General features: G+C 42.7%; 1 protein-coding gene across 40 annotated transcripts in view; it reads right to left on the bottom strand.

The window, feature by feature from the left end:
* tcf7l2 (transcription factor 7 like 2) overlaps window positions 1-18,167 on the bottom strand; it is a 120,781-nt gene extending 102,614 nt beyond the window's left edge. For 5 of the 40 annotated variants that reach the window (XM_054767573.1, XM_054767563.1, XM_054767572.1 and 2 more), the window contains exons 1-3: window positions 17,560-18,164; window positions 17,337-17,403; window positions 17,128-17,255 (exon numbers count right to left, since the gene is read on the bottom strand). In XM_054767573.1, coding sequence (XP_054623548.1) covers window positions 17,128-17,255; window positions 17,337-17,403; window positions 17,560-17,748 — 384 coding nt within the window. In that variant the 5' untranslated portion in view covers window positions 17,749-18,164. Of the gene's footprint in view, window positions 1-17,127; window positions 17,256-17,336; window positions 17,404-17,559 lie in introns of all 40 variants that reach the window. The other 35 variants (XM_054767541.1, XM_054767542.1, XM_054767561.1 and 32 more) reach the window with 13 other exon arrangements.
* Between the last annotated feature and the right edge of the window lie 462 nt (window positions 18,168-18,629).

Here is an 18,629-nt window from a genome sequence, read left to right as displayed (position 1 = left end):
AGCAGTCTTGTAGTATCCTTAAGAACCAATAAGGATACCAACAAAAAACCTTGTGTTTTATTTCATTGCATTGTCATTTCAGTCTTGTGTTCATAAATATTGATCACAAAGTCGAAGGTTATGAGAACCAAACATATAAAGTCTGCCTTATTACCAAGACTAGCATGAGTGACGGGGCCTAATATGGGAAAGTTTGAGCAGAAACTGCACAAAGGTTGCGAGCACAACCACAGAATGCTAACGCTGAGATGCCTTGCTTCGATGGATAACTAATGAGAGCAAAAAAAAAAAAAAATCTATCCAGCAATTCACCCTGACACTGTGGACGGGGTGGATCACTACCATAGATTGGGGGAAGGTAGGAGAAAACAGACAAGGCCAAGGTATAAGGAAAGAATAAGAATGAGGCAGTGAGAATTGGAGATCACTATGATGACACATAAGTGCAAAGAGCGATTAAGGATTTACTTTCAAAAGAACTTCCATTGATCTTTTTTTTGATAGACCTGCAATAAATCAAACTGGATTGACTCGCATGAGAAACGAGCCTAATCCTTTAGTCAGATCCGGGAGAACTCAGACCAAACCAGCTGTTAATTTAGGCTTTACAAGATAAAGAAGGAGAAATCCAACCTGATGTACCCTAGGGCAGAGGCTTACATCATCTCTGTAAAGCAATCAACTTATTGCCAGTTTGGAGAGGTAATCAGAGCACATACTGAGAGAGGGAGGGATTCTGGGCGGAAGATGAGACCAGCGAGGCATGAGACGACCAGAGAGTTTAAAAGAAAAGGGAAAATAGGCGCATCTTGGAAGAAAAAATTAACCTATATTATCTCACAAAAGTGAATACCCCAGACATTTTATTATAGCTTCTCAAGCAACAATACTATAGAAATAAACCCACTCAAAATGACTCAAAACACAGTCATATTGTCTAAAAGCTGGCAACACAAGTGAGTGAGTACTAATTGTGTCTTGCCTATGGTGATGGTAGCATGGGCTGAGGCTGCTAAGTGCTACCGGCACTGGGGATCCCCAGATCCATAGTTCAAATAACAGAACCTGATTTAAAAATGTCTTCAATTATATTAAAGTTTAACCAGTGAAAAGCTTCTAGCAGTAGCTCTCCAAGCTGACAGCTCTCCATCCGCACCACCCTGCAATTTCCCTGGAGTCCGGCCCGGATCTCATCCCCGTCCCCGTCAGGCAGTGCCACCTCAGCAGAGTCTTGCCAGCCACGCAGCGGCCGCACCATAACACAACCATAGTAATTTAAATGCTTATTTCTGTAGAGAACTAGTATTGCAAGGTAATAAGTCAACCATACTGATGTCTTTAGCAGATCTTTTGTTTCTGGTATGGGGGGGGTTAGACTCCACTTCTTAACTGTGTGTCACTACAATGGCGGATGCTGAGGATGAGGCTTGACACCCCCCACCCCCACCCCGTTGTGTGCACGCTGACACAAACACTCATTAGCTCGCCAGCTCGCCTGTCTTTAATGTCCTGTTTACGCAGCAAAACAACCAGATCAGGCCTGAAATCCAATAACGGAGCTTCGCAGGGCCCTTAATGCCGACCCCGCAGGAGAGCTGAGGAAAAGCAGTACTTGTAGTCGCTGGATACTGTCCAAGGGAAACCAAACCTCAGGAGTGCATACAAAACCAAACGTAAAGTAAGAGTTAAAGCAGCAGACTCCGCTGAGGCTATCAAACACCACTAGGACATTTCGCTCTTTAACCTCCTATCGTCAGTAAATATATGATGACCTGGATCTTTGACCACCGGTGCCCGCTAGACACCTCCCTCGGCGGCCCTCATAGGTCACATGTTTAATTACACAGAGAGTATTAATCTCACTGGACAGATGGAAAGCAGGCCGCCTCCCAATTACTTTATGCCCAACTGAATCATTACTGGTGTGATTTGCTAAATCGTGACGACATAGACAACCAAGGTTCAGCAGTGGCAATGCTCGGTCACAGGGGCAGGTGACAATCATAAGAGGGGGGAATGACTCTGTGGGTTTTTTGGGAAAAGTTCAATACCACAGTGATCTGTGCCAGAAAAAAATACACAGAGCCTATTTTTCTTGAAACCAAAACCAGCGCAGAAGCTAATGTGGAAGCAGTCGGCTCCAGGCAGCCGATCCGAGGAAAACCACACTGCGAGGCCAATTGAAAACATGAAGAAAGCATTTGTCTCCTACAAGTAAGCCAAAAAAAAGTTGGGATTTTCAGAGTGGTGGTGGTAGAGGGGGTCCTACAGTATTTTATAACATTGGGAGAGCAATTCCCAGTGTGCTATAAACCCTCGAGTGGAAGGAGTCTCATGGCAGCATCCACCCATGCTGATGCCTCAATCATCATTTTGAAGCAATTAGAGGTTGACTTTTTCCGGCGTCTCTAACCACAGCTTGCCGTCTCGCCAAAGGAGCTCAAAAATTCGTGCTAGGAGGCCAAGAAACGAGACTCTCATCAAGTTTGGGCCAGTTTAGCAAGTCATTTGTCGCTCACTGTTAGCTGGGGCTCTTTCCGCCTCAACCACAATGCATCTTATCTGAGCTGACATTCTAAAAATTGCTTTGAGAACCCCAGAAAGAGTTTAACTTTCTTCCGTCTTTTTCGTTGTGAATAATAGTACATATACCAACTTGGATACCTTCACAACTGAGCCGCATAGCATGAAACTAAATCCAGTGGTAGAGAAGAAACATTTGTCAGACTGAACTGGAGAGGGGCGATTGCTGTACAGTCATTCTATGACTCAGCCACATTGTGTGTGCACGCAATCGTGCCCTGCCCTGGCCCAACTCTTCAAATCATGCCAAACAAGGGAAGTGTATCAAACTTGAGCGCTAATCAGAGCACTCACACTAGCCAAAAGTGCCAGATTTTGGGTGTAAAGTGGGGCCCTTAATTACATTAAGCTACTTAGTTTGTCTTTGGTGTATCATGTCTGCAGTTGAATGTAAATGGTCACAGTTTGTTTGACTTGGGCGGGGATTGAAATGGGTGTTCCCTAGGTAATGCTAACATTTTAACTTTCACTAATACCAACTTGGAATACCTCCTCAAGTGACTCGCACAGCGTTAAACTAAATCCAGCAGTAGTGAAAATAAAATGTGCCCTACTGGTGACATTAGTAAGATTGGCAGCTTGCCACTAACTGGGAACAGTTGTCGAGTGCAGACTATCTGCGGGAGCATATAGAAAACTTCCACAAGTCCTTCTTCCTGAGTGAAGAATTTCTCCAGCCTATAGATGCGGTCGGCCAACAGTTGTTCTCCCAGGAGATTGGGCAAGCACCTGGGCGGGAGCAAGCTGTTGAAAATAGGGGAATATGATGACATACGCACATGTATTGGGTTTTCACACTGCAGGACTCCCAGAGATGACTGAAGGAGTCCATGGAAGTACCTGTAAGAGGCCCTAAGGATGTTGAGTGGTGGGCCATAGACCATTACTCTGCTTTATAATGTGTTGTCATCATGCAAAATCCTGGCCTGCATCAGAGTCTAATGTGGAAATGGCAAGTATGACTTTAGAATGTAACAGACAACCTAAGGGCATAATACACTCTATACGGTCGGTCGGTATGTCTGGCATAGCCTCAAAGGTGACTTGAAACAAGCCTGTCAAAGCAGAATCTGATTTATTCGCATCCTGATAATGTTAATTCATGAACAAATCAATCAATTTATTGGCAGATGTCTAATCAAATATTTGTGACATTCAACATATGGAATGTCAGGAATTCAAATTTTGTATAATAAATTAACTAATAACATAATAAATTCAAGGCCGCATGATAGTTAGCATGTTCTCCCCATGGGTGTGTGGGTTTTCTCCGGGTACTCCGGTTTCCTCCCACATTCCAAAAACATGCATGTTAGGTTAATTGGAGACTCTAAATTGTCCATAGGTATGAATGTGAGCGTGAATGGTTGTTTGTCTATATGTGCCCTGCGATTGACTAGCGACCAGTCCAGGGTGTACCCCGCCTCTCGCCCGAAGTCAGCTGGGATAGGCTCCAGCATACCCGCGACCCTAATGAGGAAAGGGACATACTGACAGTGAGGTGGGTGGAGACAGGGCCGGCAGCATACACACAGTGTGCAGCAGAGCATAATGTAGTAGAAATTGTATAAGTAGATTGTAATATATTTTGTCATATATATTTTTTCATTGTACTTTTCTTAAAAGTTTAAATCGCATGGATCGTCCCCTGACACCCCTATAATTAAGTTACAGTTACAGTTGTATAGAATTGATACAAACTACAACTGTTTCCTTAAATGCATTACTGCACGGAAAACTGCCACACTGTCTAATTGCCAACATTCTGCTTCTCAATGTCATGATTCAATTAAAAAAATTCAAGTTTCCCCATAATGAACCGCAGCTTTCCAGTGCCGGCAGCACTCGTGCAGGCCCAAACAATAATGCGACCACCACTATGCTTGACACAATTACCTTGCCATCTATTTAGACAATAATGACTGTGTGTTAAGTCATTTTCAGCAAATAATAAATCGGTACTGCTGTACAAACTGTACACCGACTACCCCAAAGCATATCCAAGTTTCTCTACAATACAGCTCCCTGACAAGATTTACTGTTGTAAAAATGGTTACTGAAATGTGAGGGGTGTGGCAAAAAATAAACTGTCTACCAAGTGCCTGCAGATGCCCCTCAGAGCTTGTTTGGACCACCAGAATGCAGCAAGTCCCATCATTCTGATTCAAACCGAGGCCCCTGACCCACACTTGACCATGAGCTTTAAGTCTTTCCCCAGCTGCTGTGCGTCAGGCTGAGGGGCCCGCACCGGCACCTGTCTTTGACAAGCCTCCACATTCACACCCGGCGCGCTTTGCTGCATTGCTGTCAGGTGACAAATGCTAACATTCACACACACACACACACACACACACACACACACACACACACACACACACATATAAAAACGCAGTCCAAGTCACACTGAAGTCTGAACTACTTCAGAATGAGCTGAACTGCTCATACAGCTTCATAGCAAGTGAGGGGTTTTGCTGTCTTTTAGTTCAATAGAGAGATTGTGGCTTATAGCTGTAAACCAGAGCGTCCCTCAACAACCTACACTGCTCTAACCACTACATTTGCATACCGCTCAGCTATCGCGACCGTTGAGTGATGTTACTCCAGTTGAATGACGGCTCTTTAAGACTATGCAAATTTGAGCAAGCAAGAAGATAACAACTGTAGCCAAAGCAAAAGGAAAGTTGGAAGCAACTCCTGTACATAAGTAAAGAAGAGCAAGGTATGCTCGAGTAGAGCAGACTGTATGGTAAATGATGCCTGTATGCACTCTAGCAAGCACTGGACCGCAACTCCCCACCTCATTTGCAAAGCAATCACACACGCTGCACACACTGCATTTTTTGTGAATCCGATGTCCAGGCTTCATTTGTTGTGTCCGCTGAGATGGCAAAGGTAACGCGGTCTCAAGTCAACTTCTCTGCAACCAATGAGCATCCTTCCTTCCCCGTCCAAACCAGTGGACAACCACAGCTCTCCCCAGCTTGACTAATGTGCCCTGACACTCGTACATCACCCCGTAAATTGGCCAAATGAATTAACCACGGGTCCCCCTCCCCCGCTGAGCTTTACAGGCTTTAAATGGATTTCCTCCACTCCGGGTCTGGCCAATAATTGCATTTATCCATCTTGTTGAAGCCAGGTTTACACACCCGCAAGAGATTGTGCCAATCCCTGGAAACATTTTCCGCTCTGGCGGCTGGAGCACGAGACGTTTGTCATTGGATCATAACGGATAATCCAAACAACAATTAGCTTGACAACTAGGCTTTATGTCAATGTCTGGACAGGACCTTGTTTAGGACAAACTTCATCTGTCTGTGTTAGTCTCAGAATGATGAATTGAGGGTGTGTTCACACCTCGGTTAAAAGGAACTCTGGTGTGTTTGTTGTGCTAGCACAGTTCATTTGATCAAATGTGAATGCAAACCTTGGTGTGCAGGTAGAAAGATGGGTCTCGGCCCGCTTGCAAGTGAACTCTGGTGTGATTCAGTTCACTTGAGATCAAATGTGCACACTACATGGCTCAAAGACATGGACTAGTGTTAAAATAACAGCAAAAAGCATGTATAAATTACAAATATGTAAAAGAAAATGTGTCTTGAATGCTGTCTCCGCTCTGTTCTCTCCCTGTGTGTGTGCGGCTTAATGTCGCTTTTTAAAAGTATATTTTAGATGTTTTTGATGAAATCTAAAACGGTAAATATAGCAACACATTATGTATTCAACCCAGCATTTTGGTTCAAAATATTTGAGTCACATAAAAAGCCCTTCCTTGACTGTGCACGACAAGAATACCAGTGTGAACATTAAGCAAACCTAACCAAAGTGTTGCACACCACCCAAGTGTGAGACTTAATAGTATATTCTGCTGGTTTTAACAGCGCAGCCACGGGAGGGTAGGAAGTGCATGCCTTTGTTGAGCCCAAATATTCAGACAGAGAGCGCTAGGCAGGCATTGAGGAGCACTTGTTCCGTAGGGGTCATCTCAACACTTGGGAATGTTTGAACAGAAGTGCATTAGACACTAGAGGGGGTGGAAGAGAGAGGGAGGCGGGGGCAAAGGACAATTCAACTGTGTAAACATGTAGCTACTTCCTTCCCTGCGCTCCTCCGGCCCTGCACTGACACAAGCCACTGTTCAAATAACATATATAGCATTCCTGCGCATAAAGGGGCCGACACCAGCTGCCGCACTGCGCGGCAAACCTCTCCGCCTGGGCAGGGACCAATTGGGACCATTAGGGTCCATGCCCAACAGGGATGGATCATTCTGTTTCCATAGCTGGGTGGACTCCAGCTTTAATGATGAAGCCAAGTATCTTTATTGATATTCCAAATATGCAAAGTGCGGTGGCCAATAAAGATAAAGGATAGCGTCAAGTGGAGATAAGGAGCCTCCTGGTTCTAAAGGGCATTGCAATGCGTATCACATGACTCATCCCACACATAGTGATGCCAACCCCTATAAGCTCAACTTTCATTATGTGTGATGTGGTTTAGTATCAACCTTTGGATTGCATGCCGATAGATTTTGACCTAAAATAACATCCTATCGAAGACTACAGACGTACTCACGCTAGGGCATTCATACCGTGCTGGACTTTGGCACCATTCCACCAGAGAGATCACATTAATGAAATGAAACGTCGTTATTATGTGATGTACTCATGAGTGGGCATGTTTGAGCCATAGCATTTGACTTTTGGATTATTGTGAGTATTCCCATTCATTTTTTTAACAATTGTGTCGGTTGTCATTAAGAACTGGCAAGGAATTGAGACTTGCATGAATCATCGTGCCAAAGGTGGGCAGGTGTACGGCATTCTCACGAAAAAGAAAGATCAGAGCACTCACAATAGCCAATCATCCTGGACTATGTCACTTTATTATGTTAAGCTACTTAAGCAGAGCGGCTCATATTTGCGTCCAAAGGGAACACCATAGTTTTCTTTTAGCGTATCGTATCTGCAGTTGAACCTCCATGGACACATTTTGAGGTGTTAATTTTGGACTTCGGCAGGGGTTGATCCACTTAGGCGGCTTCCAAACCAAATAGTCTCCCACTCCCTCAGATAGGAAAAGAAACTGCCATTTGGGAACCAGCTGAAATAAAACTTGTCCCATTTTTGTTTCCAGACCCATCATTAGAGACAGCGGGCTGTAGCCCAATTCTCAAGGAGCAAAGCGCGGAGGACTGGACTCCAGATCTACATTTCTACATTGAAGACGCAATATATCCGTCATCATTGGCGCTCCACTTGGCTCAATTTTGTCTTGCTTGACTGCAGCAAGACAAATGCCATTGTTCAGTGGCTTAGCAAGTGAACGCAAGGAGCGCTGCCAGCCGCCATGTACCGCTGGTCATTACTTCAAATCAAACAAGTCATTTCAGGGTGACTAGATTCCATCGTCTTCCGTCCACTCCTTGCCTGGTCGCATGCCCATTCATTGGCTTTCTCCATCTGTCAGTCAATCCCTATTGGCTGCACGACAGAGCATCTCAATCTCGGGCACGGACAGTTGTCCAAACAAGGCACTTCATTCACTCTGACCTCTCTAGGGAGGAGGCCAATTGACAATTCACTCAATGCCGTGAGTCAATTTGCTCACTTTGGGAAATGACCTCCCCAAACAAGGGAGACATGCTGCCTTGAAATGAATATGCGGGAGGATTAGAGTGTCTGAAGTAAATACCGTATTTTGGGGCACAGTCTTGCAGAATTTGGTATCAGGATTGACAGAAAACAAATCAAATTATTCTTATTGTGGCATGGCTTGCACTTTGACTCTAGTCCCCTCTGCAGTGGTGTGGACAGTTTTGATGACTTTGGACTCAACTTGACAATGTCCTCAAAGACTTGCAACTCGAAATGGACTTTGAAATCAATGACTCGGACTTTAGTCTGATGACTTGAGTGTGTTGAATAAGTGTGTCTCCATTCAAAGTATTCAACTAATGAGACAGTTACGTCGTTTCCAGCAAGACACCAAATTCTCCCACAGAATCTGCCTCATTGAATGCATCTATTAATGTCCAATCAGGTTTAAGAGAAAACAACGAGGGGGTGGCTTACATTTCTGTGAGTGCCAGGCTGCTGGAGAGTGACAGTGACTAACACCGGCAAGTGTTAACATGCCAACAAGGAGAATGTAATTTACATTTGCAAATTACAAGGTCATGGTACTTTATTTGGTAAACATGTAAAATTGCTTATGACTTGTAAGTAAGTATTCAAAAAAGTCAAGCCTATGATTTGACTTGGACTTGCATGTCCTTACTTGAGATTTGGGATTAAAGACTTGCAAAACACTGACTTTCCTCCACCTCTGCCTCTGAAATTTGTTGTGAAAAGCCAGACTCGTAGACATTTAATACTGTGTAACAGTTAACACAATAAATCTCATAATTCGATTACGATTCCAAGGACCGCGATTCAATTTGAAATAATACATACATTAATACACAAACTATGTGCTTATAGCACTAGCAGAATCATTGTAGTACCATAAATTAAGGGACTTGAGAATGTTCTGAATCATTTGCAAATGGATTCAGAATTGTTTACAATTGCTCCCGTGAAAATCTAGCAAATCTGAAAAACAATTTTTTTCTCCCATACCTAATCAGGGTTTCCGCTACATGTAATGGATCGTGGCGGGGCGCCACGGCTCAGTAAAAGCCACCACTCCTTGTAAATGAGTTTTTCTTTTTTTTTTTTACGTGAAAACAATGTTAAGTAATAGTGTATGGATGGACATATATGCTATATTGGGGTGCCCATTACGGCAATCGCGAAGGTAGTGTGGGTCGCGTGTCACCTGCATCATTACTGTCACATCAGAGATGTCATATGCCTCCTGATTCGCTCTCATGCCGTGGCAGCGCCATAAAAAAAAAAAAAAAGTGGAGAACAAGCAGCCACACACGGATAATGCAACTTTCATCTTTATTATTCCGATTAAACTGAGTGGTAAGATGCCTATATCTATAACAAAAGTTATCCATTCATTGTAGCGGATGTTTATGTAGAAAAAAAGTCAAGTGTTTCATGGCTGCGCTTTGCGTCATGAACTCTGCTATTTCATGATGAGCAATGTTGCAAAGTTTACCGCTTAGATTTTATATATGCTATATGTTTTACAGTAAGGGGTAGATCATTGTGCACCCCTGATATACATGTACAATGTACATAAATACTCATTTAAAAATAAAATAAAAATATACAGATATATTCTCTATTTTTATAGTGGAAGGTAGATCCTTGGGACAAAGTAGCCCACAGGCTGAACAAGTGCGAGCACCCCTATGCTATATAGATACAGTACATGTGTAGCCTATTATTTACATATTGACCGCAATTAATTTGACATAAAATATCTATCAAATATCATACAAACTTTTCACTACACTATTTTGAAAAACATGCACCGGAATAACCTGTCTGCCCTGTTGCTACTTGACAGAGTGGAAGAAAAGACAGAGAGAAAGGCATTTAAAGTAATTAATGCATTTGTTGTTCACGCATATGAAAATGACCCTAATGTTGACATTTTTACCCACAGTAAATATAATATTTAAAAAATTAATTCATGCCACAGTGGCACAGCAGTGGCACGACACAGCAGCGGCAGTCAGCCTCCCATGCAGCCCACCACCACAGCTTCAAAAATTTCTCAGGGAAACTCTGCTAATAATTACCATCATTAAATTCTGAAACGGTACGACAACAGTGTGAAACTTTATCGCAGCTTATCAATAAACCCTTTTCATTCCTACCTTTAGCATCAAAAGTCACCAAAAAAAGATTTATCTTGTGAAACTACAGAAATGTGAGTAAATAAAAATGGGCAGGACATTCTTGTTAGCTTCCTTTGTTGCTAGCGAACAATGGTAATTTAAAGACAGGAGTAACAGGTCACACCAGTCACTTTTATTGCAAATGTTAATCAAAATCGCAGAGGTGGGATGTACAGTACACCCTCTGAACGAGTCGTGTATGCACGGGAAATAATGTACTACAAGTTGGCCAATCACAGCCTTTACAGTCTGCGGGGTTACTTTTTTTTGGAGGTTTACGTCACGCTACACATTAGGGTTTGCAGTAGGAGGAGCGAGCCGGTGTAGCATACGCTGGTGATTGGACACAAGTTCATAATCCAGGTTTCATAGACAGAACTCCAAACTGAAAGCGGGGAAATGTGTACAAGCGTATTCATGGGTCAATATACGTGCAGAGTACAAAAAAATGTGTAAATGTTGGAAGGTCTGAATAATGAATAATAACACATATAAGCAGAGTAACAACTAGCAACTGTAGTAGTCGTCTTCCAACGAATGTTGCGGGTTCGATCCTCCGTCCTCCCGGGATCGTGTCGAAGTGTCCTTGGGCAAGATATTGAACCCCCTGATGCTGCATCATCAGTAGGTAAATGTGCTAGCACTGTCAAAACGCTTTGAGTGCCTTAGAGGTGGAAAAGCGCAATAAAAGTGAAAGATCATTTACCATATAATGGTTAGCTGTGCTGATTCATTTACAAACAAAACCTATGGAATGGGAAGAGAAAACAACTACTTCAAAACTTAAAATAAGCAAATCATACGAATAAAAATTCCCTAGCATGATGTTTCGCAATCTCATTTGTCAGTGTTGCATTTCAGCACAGTATAATCGCTCCATAGCCCATTACCTTCATTATAATGCTTGGCAGGGCCCCCCATGCTAGGGAGATAGGCCATGTGTGGACATAACAAGCTGTTCACATGAAATGTTATCTCGGCCTGTACACAAGTTGACAGCTGTCTCTTTACAAGAGGCGTATTAATATTGTGTAAATAGGTTTCTAACATCTGCTTCAGGAGCCAACATTGGAATTTGCTGTTAATCTGCTTTTCCGCTGGAATTTGTTCATCAACATGGGCTTTAAAAAAAAAAAAAAGGGTAGGAAATCTAACTCCACACTGAGAGGTTGTATGTTATTATGCATTTTTAAGCCACCGCCGAACAAACTTTTTTTCTTTCATCTGTGCAAATCCCGCCATAATCCACAGATTAGCAGATGAGTTTATTCCTGCGTGCGCTCGGAAATCTCCCTCACCTTTTGCACGCAAATCCACCACCTTTCATGATGGAGCCGCAGACGGTCGGCCTCATTAGTGGCCTTGCGCCGCTTTTCAACGTTTACTCGCACATGCAATCGTATAGAACTGCTCGCGGAGCTTATCCAGATACAATTAAAAGTTTAATTAGTCGGATTAAAAAAATACACAGGCAAGAGTTTTAGCACCTTCAAGTCCAAACCCGTTAAGTGTTTTGTACACGAGGCGCAGCTCACTGCCCTTCGGAGGTAATTTACAACGGAAATTCCCTTAGCGATTAATGCGCAAGATATGAATTAATAGCATGTAAGCGTGCCTTACTGGATGGATATACCAATAATTGGTTAGAAATGACATAAAAACAATTATCTATGTCATTATGTGTGTGTTTACATTTCATTTCTGGTGTATTCAATGACCCAATTTATACATAACTAAATAAACAAAAAAAAAATACTTTTTTTGCACATGTTAAATTTGGGGTATTGATTTTATTTTTTATCAAATTTTTTACCATTTTAGTTAATATTTTAATGTTTTTTTTCTTCCGTTTTCTATTTATCTTTCTGTCTTACCAATGGGACTATGGTAGAGGCACAACAGTCACTGTAAATTGGTATGATGAGGGGAGGGGGCAAAAAACTTGCTGCACAATCCAAACACCGGGCCGTCAACGCTAGAATTCCTCCGGCGTCACAGAGAGGCGCATTTTTTGGGACGACGACAACCAGGGGAGGGTGGGCGTGCGCTTGGACGGGGGTGGAGCAGCGACATGAGTGGGAGGGCCTGGCGCTTTGTGGTGGGCGTCAGAAAGCTCACGCTTGCTCTGCTGCAAGTTGAAAACTGAAACCCCAAATCTCCAATCTACTCTGCTTGGTCCCTGTCGGGGACTGCGGGCAACTTTGGGGAGGCAGGGTGGAAGGGGCACCATTGTTTGGACATCTAACCAGGAACTGTCGCTGCTCTCATTGCCCCGCCATTAACAGCAATTATGCACTCTATTCAAACGCCTTTTGTGAGCGTGACCCCGCAGTCCAGTGCCGCTGCCCCCAAGACTATCCCCCCCTTGGTCCAGCCCACACACACATTTCCCGCTTTCTTGTACTTTCCCTCCCACTTCCCCACTTCCCAGTATGAATGAGTAGCAACTCTTTACACAATATTCAATGCATTTCTTTAACATCTATCTACTTTAAAGTGAAATCAAATATGGCATTTTGCTATGCCATAATAAACTACTTTGACTTTACACTTCCAAATGCCATTTATTTTCATCATTCCAGCTTTCTTAATGTGGCAGATTAAATAGAAAGACGTAATGAAGGGGGCCTAAATTTATAACAAGACGACAAAAGTCGCATTCCAGATGTACAGTGCTATCTTTGTGTGCAGCTCTATAGAAACGCATGGGAGAAAGAGCGAAGGGAGGGAAAGAGGAAAAGGCGGGGGTAACGGTGGGTAGGGGTTTTTCGGGTGGAGGGGGTTGTACTAGCTAGCGCTCAGCTGCAAAACCAATGTTTTTTTTTATTCTTCTTTGCTCAGGCACAGCAGGAGAGCATTGACATAAACTGAAAACATGTCATACAAAAATATACAGTATTAAACATACTGATACGCTGTATAAATATATTTTTTATTAAAATCAACAAATAATGTCCTGTCAAATGAAATGCATTAATAAATAATAATAAATTAATCAATCATGTCTTTTATTGACATTATGTAAAGATTTTTTAAATCACAAATTATGCCATGTCATTAAAAAATAAATAAATAAATAAATATATAAATAAATAGATAAATAAATAATATTTTTTATATTGAAATTATATTTTTTTGTCATTCAAAAAATGAATACAATGTGATTCAAATTTTTCCATTTTCTAAATATTTTAAGCAACCATGGAGAGGTGTTAGAGAGGGAGGAAAGGGGGTAAACATCATATACACGCACATCTCAGTAAATATTTACAGCATTAATCGTTTCCATTCATTTGCCAGGCACTAACAAAACCTTACTGTAATGCTTCTCATCCTTCCACCCCAACAACCCACCAACCCCCCCGCACCTCTACATCTGCGATTCATTGACTTTACAATTTACCACGTCGAGATGGGAGAGGTCGAGCCTCCATCTGAATCACGGCACAAATATGTTGATGATTTATGGTTTAAAAAATACAATAAAAGACAAAAAGAAATTCGCTTTCTCTGCGCATGACTCTCTCTATTGGCAGAGCATGAACAATTACATTTCGGACTAATTAAGCTGAGAGAATGTGCGGCGCTAATGTCTCGCAGGCCTCCTCTGGTTTTAGTGTGCCAAACTTTTATTTGCCCCCTCCCTCTTCTCTTAACTCACCAAATCCAAAGCAGATTTTTTTTTTTTTTTTACGAGTGGTGGAAAAATAAGCTTTTCTTTGCGCCCAGAGATGGAGGGGAGAGTGAAGGAAGGGAGCCGCTTCCACCCGCTGCACTTTATCGTCAACAAAAGTGATTTGCAAGACAAAAAGGGGCCGCTACATTCGCCGTGCATTTTGGCGGCCAAGAGGCTCGGATTGTGCACCGCATCCCCCCTGCTGACACCAATTAGGCCCAATTAGCATGTAAAGCCAATTTGATAAGGGGTACCCCCCCCCCCACACCGCCCTCCCCGATCCTTTAAATCCGCATTAAAATCATTCCTAAAATACAAAAAAAAACATTTACAGGAGGCGAACACACGTAATCCATACGATGACGCATTGTTGTGCTGACAATGCCGCCATGTTTAGCCGGAGATGCTGTCCCTATGCGCCAATTAGAAGACGATAAGGCCACAAAAGGATGGTGCATGTTATTATCCAACATAACGAAATACGAAAAAGCGTGTGAAATAGATTTCTTAAAAAAACTACTTTCTTTTTGCCCGTTATGTTGAAATCCAAACCCTTTGCCAAACTTCTGCACAGCCGGAGACTTATTGGGGCCAGGGGTGGCATCACATATCTTAATATTGGGGTGGTGGTGGTGGCAGGACATCAATCCGGTGGATTTATGGCTCCCCTCTTCTATCCATCCAGTTTCTCGGGAACCTTTTGAGGTGGTATGCAAGCTCCCTGACCCCCAGCTCTAGAACTGGACTTAACCCGGCGTCTTAACACCGCACAAAAAGAAGGCTGCAGCGATTCAACCTGCGCCCGTCGAGCCTTTGTGCTAGCTTTAAGGAAAAGGGGGAACAGAGTGAGAGGCACGGCGGAAGTGTGGGGATGGGGTGGGGTGTTGGGTGTTAGTGGTTGGGGTTTGTCAAATTGCTAAATGGTACTAAATTGTGAGCCTCTTTGGACTTGGGTGGTAGGGAAAACAAATCCCGTTTGATTATGGCTCCCGGGGGTCACACAAATTATGGTAACTCCTTTCCCCACCCCGGTTCATGTTAAAACTTAAAAAAAAAAATTGATGGGGTTTTCAAAGTGTAAGGGGCACCAACCCTGGGGGCCGCTATTGAAGAAAAATATACAAAATTCATAAGAAATATATTTGTATCTATGCAAAATCGATCATTGGAGACATTAAAAAAAAAATTGACACGTAACCAAGCGTTAAAGGACAAATCACAAAAAGTGTATATTGGCCTCCAGGTGAGCTGCTGTGCCCACTGAATTAAGAAAACATACAAGGACTTTGTGCTGTTATTTCCTGCACTCTAGCAGCAAACTGCAAACATAGAATTAAATAAGCTCGGGCTCTTCCTACTCCATTTCGGATATGTTGAATTGTGCAAGTGTAAATGTGTTACAAAGCATCAACAGCATTCATGCTCTCATTTAAGGGGCATTATAAAACATTGTCGTCAAGTGTTAAATAACATTGTGTGACTATTGCAGAAGTGTTACTAAAATCTATTTTTATGGTTGGAATATGTGTTATTTCTAACAAATAGCATGACCCTGATTTGTATTTATAATACTAAGATGAAACATCGCGCTAGCACGAGTCAACATATTCAAAAAGGAGTAGGAAGAAGAAGAACTTATTTAATCCTGCCCGTCTCTTTGCTTTATGCTTTTAAGACAGGGGAGCCTGATGGCAAATCAGCACAAAATAATTTAAAAAGGTTCAAAATTGACCCAAAAATTTTAAATGAAAGAAGAAGTAGCCTTTTTTTCCTTTGACACTTCTCATAGCAGTCATATTGTCCACGTTAGGGAGCAAGACAGCTAATCAATGTCCAGGTGAATTATTAATGGCCACTTTAATACATTGATATTAGAGCCACTGCTGACTTCAAAGACGCTAATGGACACACACACAGATGAATTTTACATTTAGGAAAAATGTGGGACATATGGGAAATCTGGGAAATAAAATAATGCTCACTTCCTTAGTGCAATTAAAATACCAACACTGCGACAAGGAAGGACGTGTGTGTGTGAGATTCTTGTGTCATATATGATGAGAATATCGAGCGACTAATTCTGCATGTCAACGTCGGCTCTGACGTAAAACAATTACATCAAATATAGAAAATTACAACATTTCGAGAGCACACAGCAACAATTATCTTACCCTCTGCTTACAACACAAACAGGCATTTATTTTCAAGGTGTGCACAATAAATAAAAAGCTAAAATAAAATCCAGCACTGAGGTAGTGGTGGAAAATGTGGGGTTGGAGTAACGGAGGGCTCCTATTTCCTAAATGCCTAGCCTTTGCCTCAACCTTGTAAAATGAGATGACAGGTCCTAAAACGCACACTTGTAATTGCAACCATTTAAAAAAAAAAAAGAGAGAGGGAGAGAGAGAAAAATGGTGGAGAAAATTATACGGCTTATAGCCCAGTGGGACTGTGCGAGGTGCATAATTATAGCCCAGCTAAATTAATAACATTTAATACACATTTATTTACAAACATGGCTTTAAATGCTTTACCATTGTTTATTTTAAAGTGATAATTTTCTCAGGAGACACGTATGTAAATGCATAAATAAAAATGTTTCAAACAATTGGGAGTGCATGCACCTTGTGACATTTCCTCATCACACTTTTGACATCATGCAAATAGCTCCACAACGCTCATTTGCATATTTCATTGCTTTCACGGAGAAAAAAGGGCATTTTTGATGAGGCTGCACACACACACACACACACACGCCAAATGCATTATTCAGTGGGTTCACAAAGTATGTAGGTAATAAAATAAAAGGATAAGTAATAATATTGTTTTTGTAATTATATTAATTACACAGTATACAGACTCATATACATACAATGACCTTTTTCATTAGCCACCTAGCATGCTAGCTGCTCTGACTGACAGCTCCACAACTGTACACTTCACGGACAGTTGCAAAAGTCGCCTTTTACATTCTTTAACACGTTGGCAACCCTGCAACTTCACTCCACACACCCTCCATGTTTGTGTAAAGCAGCGATTAAAAACATGATTAAAAACACAAAAAACTTACTGTGCGTGCTGTCGGGGAAAGTGATCCATTGGGAAGGTAGGGACTGGCGAGATCCGGAGAGATCATAAGAAACGGGTAGCCTGGGTACGGTGGGCTCTTGAACAGCCCTCCATCTTGCCTTTTCGCAGCTAACATGGCGGAGAGGAGAGAGAAGTTTTTAACAATAATATGAAAGTGTTTGTTCTTACATAAACCAGTCAGCCACTCACCCTCCTCTAAACTTTCTCGCGTTTTGTCTCGGAAAGTTTCAGACCGAGGCGGAGGCCGTCTCTCCGCCTTGAGAGAAAAGCAATGTGTGTTAGCAAAGCAATACCAGGCTCTGACAGGGTCGAACTTTCGCTATAACTTGACCGGCGGAGAGGGTGCGCAGGCAGGGAGTTGAGTTGAGCTAGCCGGGCCGGGCTGGAACTCCACTCTGGAGCCTGAACTTACCTCCGAGTCGGACGAGCTGTTCTGATTCGTTTCCGACTCATTGACGAGCGAAGACTTCACGTCCGCTAAATCCCTTTCCGCCGAAGAGTTTTCTGAGATTTTCTCCTCCTGCTCCCCTTCGTCTTTAAAGGAGATCATCTCATCGTTAGCGCCCAGGTCGTCCCCTCCACCGCCGTTAAGTTGCGGCATTTTCGTTCCCCACTTTCGGCGTTAGTGAAGGCGGCTGCTCCTCTTGGTTGTTGGGAGGGGGGGGCTGGAAAAAAAAGAAACTTTAAAAAACCCTCACCGTCGAAAAAGTTTCGGGGTGTCTTGTTGACCGCTTCCCCCCCTTGGAAAAGGCGTTTGTTACGTTCTGTCCCCCCTTTGGAAAAAAAGAAAAGTCCAAAAAAGAAGGGGGACTCTCGGAAAAGGGGAAGCCGGAGTAGGAGCCGCGGCGCTCGGATTGAGAGAGTTGAAGTTGGTCGGAGTGGTTTTCAGTTCAAAGGCGGCGCTGATTGACAGATAGAGAGGGATGGAAATAGAGAGAGTCTGGATTCGGGATTATTGACAGGGAGAAACACACAAGAAACTAATGAGATTCAAACAGGGAGGGACTTGAAGTGACGTTGGTGTAAATAGGAGGAGGGAAGAGGAAGGCGGTTTGTGAGGAAGGAAAAAGCGAGCAGGACAGTGAAGGCAACACTGGAAGGGAAGCCAAGGAGTTGTTCACATAAAAAAATAAAAGCACATATGGGACGTCTTCTTCTTGGTTTGAAAAAAGAAACCCCCACCATTCCTCTCACATATATTTAAATCAGCAAGAACAAAAACACGCACACAATAAAAGCTGGCTGTTGTGTGTGTATTGCCATCCATGCATTTTCTATCCTTATTAGGGTGCCAGGTGAGCTGGGGGCTACCCACTTTAGGGGCCAGAGCAGGGTACACCCTGGAATGTCTGCCATGCTGTCATTCACAGCAGGGCACAAAAAGACAACCATTCATTTTCTATATCGCTTTTTGTTATTATTGTCACGGGGATGCTGGAGCCTTTCCCAGCTGACTTTTAGGACGAGGGGCATGGTACACCC

This window comes from Dunckerocampus dactyliophorus, chromosome 2, assembly GCF_027744805.1.
Source record: "Dunckerocampus dactyliophorus isolate RoL2022-P2 chromosome 2, RoL_Ddac_1.1, whole genome shotgun sequence".
NCBI lineage: Eukaryota > Metazoa > Chordata > Actinopteri > Syngnathiformes > Syngnathidae > Dunckerocampus > Dunckerocampus dactyliophorus.
Note: the sequence above shows the minus strand (reverse complement) of the source record. Positions and strands in the feature narration are given on the sequence as shown.